General features: G+C 30.5%; 1 protein-coding gene across 1 annotated transcript in view; it reads right to left on the bottom strand.

The window, feature by feature from the left end:
• The window catches only part of LOC106467761 (1-phosphatidylinositol 3-phosphate 5-kinase-like), a gene marked incomplete at its 3' end in the record, with an annotated part of 64357 nt that overhangs the window by 48462 nt on the left and 4069 nt on the right, over positions 1 to 11826 (bottom strand). Inside the window, exons 3-7 of the mRNA XM_022395950.1 lie at positions 10585 to 10928; positions 7739 to 7928; positions 5304 to 5538; positions 1268 to 1352; positions 963 to 1120 (exon numbers count right to left, since the gene is read on the bottom strand). Coding sequence (XP_022251658.1) covers positions 963 to 1120; positions 1268 to 1352; positions 5304 to 5538; positions 7739 to 7928; positions 10585 to 10928 — 1012 coding nt within the window. The remainder of the gene's footprint in view (positions 1 to 962; positions 1121 to 1267; positions 1353 to 5303; positions 5539 to 7738; positions 7929 to 10584; positions 10929 to 11826) is intronic.

Genomic DNA, 11826 nt, shown 5'->3' on the forward strand with positions numbered 1-11826 from the left:
AATATTTCAAAGTTTGGGTATTCAAGATTCAGATAATTACAAAAATAACTACGGTATGTGCAACAACCATTTCTTTATCACAGAACCCAATTTTAAATAAAAGTACTCTCCTCAGAACAAGAACACAAATTTCACTAGGACTGTACGTGAGGGTTTGATTATATCTTTATTGATGTAATTTGTAAATATAGTACTAAGAAAATGGAGTTCTTAAAAAGAAAAAACATTATTTTTCAATAAAAAGTACCACTTTTAGTACATAAACAAAATTCCAGTTTATATCAGCACAATATGAACATTTTCCCCACACAGTACTTCCCAGAAAAAATCCTTTTTTTAGAAAATGTTAATTTTTTATTTCTACATTTTTTCAATGAGTTATGAATACTAAGATTAGTAATTACTAGCACAAACAACCACCACAGGGCATCATTTCTGCTAGTTATGATAAACTTCACAGTTCACCCTTTATGTAAAGCTAAGAAGCAATTAGTCAAAAACAAGCATATAACATGTACTTTAATGCTGCCTTCTCTAATACAGTAAATATAGGGTTGAAAATGAGATAAAAACTGCTTAGGTGCACCATGTATTCTGGAATATAAATCCACAATCTACATTTTGATAGACTGAGCTCACATTAACAAACCAATACAAAATTGATGTTACAGAAGCATTAATACCACAAAATACAAAACAATTATTCTGTTAAATTAGTATATTTTTTGTGAATAGAAGTGTCTTAAATATTTACAAATCAATTTGTACGCAGTCTGTTCTTTTCAGTCAAAATTAAAGTGTCTTCTTTAGATAATATACTAGTATAATTACACCTGGAGTAATAATCTTGTATATACCAACTTGCTGTTTCATATAATGAGGAGAGATGTATAAAAAATATATATTCTACAACAAATTTTCAAATGTATTTGCATTTCTATTACAAATGAGGATAAACATACCGTGTCTTTGCTTTGTTTTGGGATAAAAGCCACTCTATTAGTTCACTTCCTACAATGCACATGGGATAATTTCGAAGTCGGTGTCGATGATTCTGAAAATCCAGTCCATTCACTGGATGCTGTATTTGAGCCCAAAGTTCTTGTAAGGCAATATGATCCTGATAATAAAAAACAAAACTATAGCTTGAAATAGCACAATAAGAAACTTTAAGTTAATTTCTGAGTTCTTTGTTGTCACTATGTAAAACAGTTACTGAAACACAACAATGTTATAAGATAAATGGTACAAATCAAATAAGACTTACTGGTGAAAATGTCTGCCTTTGTGGAGATAATGCAGTAAGATCTGGTGTGGATGAGAATTCACTAACATCTGTTCTACTTGAAGACCTAGAACCAAAATTTACATCATCTTCCAAAATAATTCAAATTACAAGTTTTCACACAGTTCAATATTACTGACACTTCTTTCCAAAAAAATAAAATTAACTCAAAATAAAATATACTTACACAAATAAAGACTAGGAAACATGATATAAAAGTATTGTATTCTAGTTCAACCTTTAAAACATTGAATTATAATTCAGCATGAACCAGACCTTACATGTTGAAAGAAACATACAGAATTTAAAACATAAAAACAAACACTACATAATAAAGAATCAGCCCTTGTCTACTCTTTCTGGTGAAACAACCATTAATTACATTTCAAAACAGTGAACAGGGTATAGCATATGAAGGTCACTGAATTGGTAAATAACTGGAAACATATCACACGGCTGCTTCAACTGCTTTAGAAATTACGAAAGGTTAATCCCAGGAATTTTCAATAAACAGTCTACTTTAGTAACATAAAAATAATTACATTTAAAAGAAAGTGGTCAATATTTTGACCACGTATGATCTACACTGATCCTAAAGCCAAACTTGAAATATAACAGGAGCTCTAAGACTAATGATGAAGAATTAGCTGATTTAATTACCAGTTTTAGTACTACATTTAAATGTGGTTAGCACAGAAACATATATACATATGTACATGTGTATGTATAGGATGCTTTGATATGGCACACGTCAGAATGAGTTAGAACTTTCTCCAAGGTGTGTAACTTTTGGAATTAGTTATTTATCATGATAGAGTATACATTAATCAAAACATATCAAGTGTTCATTAGCAACCAGTCAAAGCTACCATTTTGTACAAACAACAATCAAGATGTTGCACACAGAATGCTATATCAAACCAAAAATATTGAATATATATAAAAAAAAGAAGAAAATATATGTGAAGATATTAAGATAGAAGAATGTGAAGAGTAAGTTATAAGAAAATTTAGTGGAAAAAGATACAGAGAAAGAGTAAAATAATGTGTGTTTTTCTTATAGTAAAGCTACATCAGGCTATCTGCTGTGTCCACTGAGGGGAATTGAATCTATGATTTTAGCATTGTAAATCCAGAGACATACCACTGTCCCAGTGGTGGACAAGAGTAAAATAAAAATGGCAGAAAGATTTCTCCAAAAGGTGACGAAATAAGTGAGAAAAGATGTACAAGGAGGTTAAGAAGCACAAAACAAATTTAAGAAAGAAGAATATTCTGTGATAGATGGACTCAAACACACAGTATAGATATGTGCTCAAAACTGTTTGTTAGAAAAATTTTATTTAATAATACATGGAAAATGAAGGAATTTACTTTAGACTGGAGAAAAGCGATAATAATAATGATTTTCAAATCTTGGGATTAAGATGAAGAAGGAAATCAGAGAGGAATATCTTTGATATCATTAGTGTATAAATTACATATAATTATGTTGAGAGAATGTAAAATTTTACCAAGAGGTCAGGTGGAACTGAGAAAAGGGAGGGACACACTTAATAATATATACATAATGTGAGCATTAATTGAGAAACAGTTGAAAAGAAAGAGAGTGGAGTTTATTGAGAAAATTAAAAAAAGATAGTGGAGAGAAATATAATTTAAAGGTTAGACTATGAAGGAAAGAGTTGGAAATGATGGAGCACGTGACGTGCGACAACTGGGAGGCGTGGCTGAAAAATAAAGAATAGTTGAAACAAACAGAAAAAATAAAACAAATATTAGATCAAAAGGTTAAAGAGAAAGAAGAGTTTAGAGGAATACAGATGGAAAGAAAAGAAATGATGAACTATAGTGTTTATTATCTGCGTACAGCTTGTCTATATTTTATTTTTATTATTTAACCCTCTCGCTACGGGCATCCTTTTCTGTGCACGTCAGAAGGTTTTACTTAGCTACATTTAATATTTAATTAAAGTAATTTATTATTGTGGTATACAAATAAACTTCATATCAAAATATAGCTAATAAAAACTTATATAACCTTAAAATTTGGATTGAGTTCTTAATTTTAAAAAGTAATACAAAAAAAAAATCATTGATTATTCCTTGTATGAAAATTGTGTCAATTGCTCCCTTGGTATCCCCTCTTCTCTAATCTATTTGCCACCCCTCTGAAAAGTATGAAATTTAATGTACATTACTCATTATACTGTTAGTGTTGACATCAATCAGGCAAAACATAACTTTTATAGCCTTCAATCTTATTTGGTTACAGAGCCATAAACTAGAAAATCAGATCCCTATTGCCACAACCACCTGTCACATCCTCTCTTCACAAATTTCCAATAGTTCTCTCAGATGTCTAATACTATATTATTTTTAGCCAATAGAAAGCCAAAGTTTTCAATTTATCAAATGATGCATTATATTACATTGTTTTCTGTACAGAGAATTGTCTATTTTGCTTCCAGTTCAAACTTTATTCCTGCAGGAAATACATCAACAAGCTTAACTTAATGTTTAATGGCTCTTGCCACATTGTTAGAAAGCCAGAAAAATTATGAAAGTTACAGGATAGTCTACTTTTGTTCAGTATTTTTCAGTGCATTATTTAATTACATGAAAAATGACTTATTGCATTAGTATAAAAAGTAGGGTTAAGTTCCATTGACAGTTGACATCAAAAAAGAAAACCCAGGTAAGTAATATATTTTTTATTTTTCATGCATATTCTTTATTTATTGCTAAAGAGTAACTAAAATGTAAAAATTAGAAAATTTTAAGGTTAGATTAGGCAAAATATATAAAAACAAGAAAGGTGATAAAAGTTTCATGAGGTATATTTGCAAGCAACTCTAAAGTAGCCCATTCATTATGTAATATGATAAGGTAACATTAGCTACACAGTCACCAAACAATTTACAACTTAAGTGGTGGGAATATTAGTTAGACACAGTTCAAAGGGCAATAAAATTTAAGTAGAAACATATGTAGTTATGTTACAATTTCAAGTCATTCTAGAAAGAAAAAAGTGTAATTTAGATTTACTTTGCATTTTTTTATGATGGTTACAATGTCAGTCAAAGTGACCAACCTCGTATAGAAAAAAAGTAGAGAAAATAACCAATAAAATATAAAGTTTTACTGAAAAAAAAATGTTTGAAATATATTTAAAAGGTTTTAGAGATTTTGCAAATGAAATCTGAGAATGTTCAGATGAAGAAAAGTATTTTTAATCTTAACATGAAAATCACTTTTCACTCACAGCGGTCAAGGTTTAGACTACATATATATTCATGGAGAAATTTTTAGTTAAGATACTACATTAAAAATTCTGATTTTTTGTTTACAAAAGGCTCTTAATGCTTACTGAAAGCTGGCAATATTTCATGAAGATACAGGAAACATATTACAAGTTATAGTATGGAAACTCTAAAGGTCAATTTGGAGTCAAGATTTATGTCAAATCAACTGAGTGTGTAGTGAGAGTATTAATTTGCTTTTCATATTGTATCTTAGCCAGTGTTATATTTGATCTTTAGTTTTATTTATTATATAAATTTATCATATTATATTATTACATTATCAGCTAAATGATTTCTTTAACCAAAAAGTAAGAGATGGCAACTCCCACCTTTTTTTAAATTTGCCGGTGTGAAAATAAAAAGGTTTTCATTGATTCAAAAAAAAAATTTCTCAACTATCTCGCATTAGCTATACTGGCACTGACACGATGATGATGATAATGCCAAATTGATATCCTAATCAAAGTTTCACCAAGGAACATAAAGCATGGGATGACTAGTTTTAGGATTTGCATTCTGAAAATTAGTTATCTAATAAAAATGCAATGATAAGGTATCATCATCCTTGCATTTTAACCACAATAAGTATTTTTGATGGAAAAAAAGTTACCACAAAAAAATTTGGTTACTAATTACATAAAACTACCATAATTCTTTTTAAGGAATCTGGTTATTTTTCTATACTGTATATTCAAAACACTAATCCAGCTTACTTTGCTTTTGCTATTTCTTCTTCTCGAAAGCCAACAGAATTTTTCCTTCGAGATGGTCCCCACATACCAAGTTCTGGTAGACTTCCACTTGAAGAATGACCCGGTAGAAAATTGAGCTTTTTCTTCAAATCCTCCAATGCATAACGCATATCTCCAGACAACTCCGCATCAGATCCAAGAGACTTCATGTAGGAGTACACAACTTTACAACAGTACATGCAGACTCTAAGATCCCCTAAATGGTTTAAAACAAACAAAAATTACAAATGTATCATCACTGTAGAGAGCCAGTAGACAGTGGCCAGGAACATACATTTATCAAACAAAGATTAAAAATTGATAAACTTCAAAACCATCACTTTTAGAGTTATAATGAAATTCAAAGACATAATTCTTTCTAGTATGACTTTAAGCTACATATCTCTTAACTTTTGCCAAGAATTACACCTTTTACTGTCTCTCTGTTCTCTAATTCCCATGATCTTATCCATTATTTGTAAGCATGTAAACTCATACAAAGCCTTTTTTGTGACAATATTTTTAAGGATAGATATTCCATGACTAATGTCCTACAATGTTTGGAATAATACGAGAGCTAGTTGAGGATAGCATTCTGATTTTTGGTGCTTCTAGAAAAACAAATAAAATTACATTATCTGAGCCTGGAATTCTCACAGAGCTTGCCATCCTTGTTTTAGTTATTTCAATATTGAAAACAATGTACTATTCCTGTATTTCTTATTTCAGTGTTTTGGCTATTTTCTCAAGTTTAATGCCCAACACTAGATGAGCAAGTGAGAAACTGTGTATAGGTGTGTGTGTGTGTAAAATTGATTCTTTTCATTAACATTATTACATATTTTATTCTTGCTTGAACTTAAATAGGCATTTGTTCTACAAAACTGCTGTTCAGCATCACCATATTAAGAAAACAAAAAAGCCCAAGAACTAATGCAGATTTTTTTTGTCTTGGTTGGATCATTAACTGTCCAATTGGCAAGGTGACCAATTCCTTTATGTGATCTATCAATGAAAAATATTGTAAAACTACTGCTTCTTTATAAACATTTTGTAAAATCCTGCAGCTTGCATGAACAAAATCTCCCTATCTTATGCAATGGGCTAAGTTAGAGATACAGTGCTTTCCAAGTGGAAACTACAGTTAGGTGAATATTCAATTTGGAATTGATCGGGGAACTATTTTACACATTTTGGCATGAAAAACTTCCAGATTACAATCATAGTTGTAGATAAAAACCTGTCAAAGGTTAGATATATATAGACAAAGACGTTAAGAAAGGTAAAGGAGAGACTCAAAAATCTCCAGTTATAAAGATAGCTGCAGGTAGAGCCTTAGAGCATCTGGTGTAAAGAATCTTCAGAACAACACAATGAGAGTGAAGCTTAATAAACTTCCCCAGAGAAGAAACAGGCAATTTTAGAAATACTAACTCTATGAAGGGTATAAATAAATATCCACATAAGCCTGAAGAGAAGCAAGCATACTGACAGCTCATAAATCACAAAACATGCAAGACATAAACGAATATATGCTCTTTCTTTTATATCCAACTTCACCCCAAAATAAGTGACTATTCACAGTACCAAAACATTAGTTAATGAGTACAGCATATTTTGACAGTTAGCCAGAAACAAAGTCAAAATCACAATCATAGAAAAGCAATTTAAAGACCAAATCACATTTTCAAACTGACATATGAGTAAAGCACCTAACCAACATGTCATCCAAAGGTAAAAAAACAAAAATGACAAGACTCTTCATGTTGCTAGACTAATCAAGCAAACTGCCAGCAAATCACGACAATGCTTTTCTATACAGAAAGTATGATCAAGATACCTTTGTGATCAATAAAAGTATTACACTTTGAAAAGATGAAATGGCATTTTTTAATCTAAGTGCATTATGTAAAACCCTCATTTAATTAAATATAGGAGTTCAGTTATTTTCATAAAATACAGTAATAGAGTTATAAAAAATAAAAGGCAGTATAAATCATGCATAAAAAAACTATACATGAGATACACATTTTTTTTTGCGGTACTGTATTATGTTTTTTATAAAATGCCTGTGTAATAACTTTCCTTCATGAAAATGCTTGCTATAAAGGATGTCTTCAAAAGTTTTCACAAAAACTATTAATGGTGTAACCACTGTAGACTATCAGTGAATGTCTCCTGTTAGACAGGCAAAACAAATATCTGAGAAACGTTTTGCTGTGATTGACATATAATTATACACACTTCCAAGCATTCTTTGCTTTTACTCAAAAGTTTATATTAAAATATCTGACATATAATACTTTTCAATAGTTTTCATACACCAAAGAATTTTTGAACACAAGAAATAAAATTATATCTTTATGAGGCTTTATTTAAGAAGACTAAAAAAGTTACAATAATCATGATGTTTTAACCTGCAACCCCCATAATCTTTCCTGGAATCTCTTGATTACAACAACGGCTACAGAAAATCTGTCCACAGATTCGACAGTGATGACGACGGCGAAAGGTAGTGAATTTGTCTCCACATTCATAACATTCTTTACAGTTGCTATCTGGCATCCAATACTGCTTCAAGTCACTGTCTTTGTAAGATTGTGTACTCTGTAAAGATGCAATTTCCAGTGATATTCAAAGTACACTGTAGGTTTAAAAACATACAAAGCAAAGTTTAATACTTCTTAATCTTGTTTACTGAGTTTCATACTAGGAAAGATGGGTTAACAATAACAGTAAAATAAAAAGAGAATGCAATGCTTTTAAAAAACAATTAAGCAAAAGTGAGCTATATTACTCTCCAATATACAAGTCAGAAAACTGAAATAATCAGTTTACATACCTGAAACTTGTACTACTAACCAGGAATTTTTCCAGAGCACTCTCAATTCCTATATATATTAATTTTGCCAAAGCTAAACGAGTCTTTGTGTCCACTAGAGCAGTAGCCCATTAGTGGTTTCCCATAGAGCTAACATAAATAGCACATAATTGTGGTGTATCATGTTACACACATGCTTAATCTCACAAAATTTTAGATGTTTTATTTAACTGAAGTTTGGTTAGCATAAACTGATAAGTTTCTAATTTTTACATTTTAGTTACCCATACATAAAAAGTATACAGCAATAAATAATATATATATATATATACAAAAACAAGAATTTTTTGTACTTGCTGTGTACTTGAGGTCATTTTCACTCGAGTAAAAAGTAACAATGAACTTATGTTAACCTTGTTCAGTCTCAAATTTGAATGTACAAAAACAAATTAATGTAGCTTTCAAATAAGCATTTTGGAACACAAAAAATATATCAATCACTAAAACAGAATGTTCCAAAACTACTACAATTCATCCAGCATTCTAAGTAAACTATAAATACATAAAAAGAAAACTCCTTCAGCATTTGGAGCAATAAACTATGATCACCACCAAAACCAAGAAATTACATAAAATGTTTATTAGAAGGTAAACTAAACAATGACTCCTAAAATTTATGTAAAGCAGGACCTACAGTTTCTATTGGTTATCAACATGTCCATCAGTCATGTTAAGTTGATTAGCAAACAATTTCAAAAGTCAGAAAAAAAAGGGAAGGGGCTTCTCTGATGAGTATAACAAATTTATTGATATTTTGGCAAATCAAGAAAGTAGAAGGTTCAAATTTCAAACTCTTGCTTGTAATTATGTGTATTTTCTGTTTGTAATTGGTTGGAAACTGCAGCAGTCTATATTTCACGCTAAAATTTTTTAAAGACAAAAATCGGATCTCAGACAAATCATGTGACACAGAAAAATGAATATTAAGATTTTAAACTTTTTTTTTTAATCAAAAAGGTAAAACTTAATACAATATACAAAGTTGAGTTATAAAGTATATTTTTGTACAAAGTTTATTGAAGTATATTGATAATAAAGTTGTTAAATTAAATTTTGAATGTAACACTAACATGTAATGATGTGCAAAAAGGTCAGGCCTAAATTCAGAGTTTAAAAAATGTTGGTAAACCTAATAAACATATGTTAGTATGTAGCCTACAGTGTGCCTTGTAGCTATGCCAGAATATGTATTGGACAAAGTGGAAGAACCAGTAAACAATAACTAAAAGAACATCTAGACACAACATGACTTCTGCACCCAGAGAAGTCAGCCATATGCATAACATAATTCAAAAAATATAATGGAAAAACACAAAGCATAGGAAATCATTCTCACTGTAAGACGATTTCTGAGTTAGACAAGGATTAGTAGGATTTGATGTAAAGGCCTTCAGATTAAATACTATGAACTGTTTGCATTCCACCACTATATGGAGAGCTTCTCTTTGGTTTGCATTCCCAAGCAAAAGCCATGATTCAGCGAAACTATATCTATGGCAGAGAGAGCAGCAAATCAAATAATAGATTAAACTTCTACATTATTTACAGATTCTTTCTTCACTGAAATTGTGAGTTTTAGTGAGGAAAGGAAAAATTCACAAATGAGTCATAAAGCGATTATTGGCTGGCAATAACCCGTAGTATGGGGCTACTAATGAACTGAAAATTATAACAGTCTAATTTTATTAATGTATGTTGACAAAGTGCTCACTGTATTGAATTTATGCTTAAATTGCCTTGATTAATCCATAATAGGATGTTAATATAGAAATAAGAGTAAATGACTAGTAAATACAGCAAAACAGTGCTAAAATATCAAATGTTAAACTATGAAAAAATGTTATTGAAACCTGCAAATATACAAGTTTTCAGCATTAAATTTTCATTTACAATTTATTTAGTAGAGTAAAATACTCATTAAGTGAAAAGTTTATCTAGAGCACTGATAAAATATTGGAGAATGAAGATCACCAGAAATCCTGCAAAATTAAAGAAGGGGTCAAAATAAAACTATATAAACAAAACATTAACACAGACCAAAGACTAGGCACAATCAGCCTTTCTAACCATAGTATTATTTTTTAATAAAACATGGAGCAACAGATTAAGGAAACAAGCTAAGGCCTAATTAGAAATCAATAGAGGATTATAGAAAAAGAAAAAAAGAAAAGAACCATCATTCTCACAGCCAATCAGGTATCAACATTCTTTTTGAGATTTTTCTCAGGATCACATCACTGTCCATGTTTATAAAACAGTTCTTAATTAACCCCAGAGATCTGATGAAGAACACAGCACCGAGTTCAAAATATACTTTCCAAAACTAGATGGATAAAAGGAGCAGTAGACATGAAATTATTCAACATAATTATGTATATTCACCAAGTTCTTGCGGTCTATTATGTTCACTATTCTTCGAAGTACGTTCGTAACATTTCTAGTGTAGCGAACATCTTGCACTTGCACATCCTGGGTATCTGCTGCACTGCCATCTGAGTGTGTTTCAGACCAGTCTCTCGATTTCAGGGTACGACCATTTAAACTATCGTTACTAACACTGTGAGATAAGAAACCAGTGTAAATTATTTTATGCCCACTAGACCATGGTTCTGGTACTGATGTTTTTCTTGTTTCTTCATCTTCGGGAGATGAAAAAACCTCACTGGAACTTCTATCAGTTTCACTTTTTTTAATCTCCGGAACTTTAAGTGTAAGATTTTGTTGACCTAAAAGTAAAATACATCTTAAATTAGCTACAATTCATAAATATTATATGCATAAACACACCCAAAATCTCAAATTTAAAAAATCATTACTTCTCTGTCTATGCCTATTTACATGTAAAATATATATAGAAATTTATACATATAAATGACAAGACATATGAAGTTTTATTCATTTCTAAATACATTTATTATTATTGGAAAGATAACCCAATATAAAAATATGCCCTTTATTTCTTTATAATATTTCATGTTACTCCTTGTTATAACTCTTCCTCATACCTTATGATGTATACATATAATCACGTGTTTTTCAAAGTGAAATAAATGGTGCACTGGGTAACAACTGGAATATATCAAGTTCTATATGACATGTAAAATAAACATGGAAGCACAAAGACAACAATACAGGGGCGAGTATTTTTATTTACATTACTTTTACTTCAGAAGTATTACTTCGTATTTATGATTCAAACAGCTAGAAACACCCAAAATGGTAAGCGGCACAAGAAAATGGACAAGTTGGAAAAATGCCACACTAACTTTTAGAAATAAGGTGACAACAAAAATTTGTTACGGGAACCCAGAAGATAAGACTATGATGTAAAATATAGCAATTTAAGTTCTAGGAATAATGTTAAACAAAGTCATACAAGTTCTCTTTATCTCTACTCCACTGACCCAGAAGATAAGACTATGATGTAAAATATAGCATTTAAGTTCTAGGAATAATGTTAAACAAAGTCATATAAGTTCTCTTTATCTCTACTCCACTGTGTTAATATTGAGTCCTTCACAGAAGCTGGCCCTTAAAGGAATGTTATATTATTCGGTGCTACTATAGCGTGAGGTCTACCGCCATATGTCGCCTACCCAGGTCTATCAAACATGTATAAAAATG

Source organism: Limulus polyphemus, unplaced genomic scaffold, assembly GCF_000517525.1.
Source record: "Limulus polyphemus unplaced genomic scaffold, Limulus_polyphemus-2.1.2 Scaffold2732, whole genome shotgun sequence".
Classification (NCBI taxonomy): domain Eukaryota; kingdom Metazoa; phylum Arthropoda; class Merostomata; order Xiphosura; family Limulidae; genus Limulus; species Limulus polyphemus.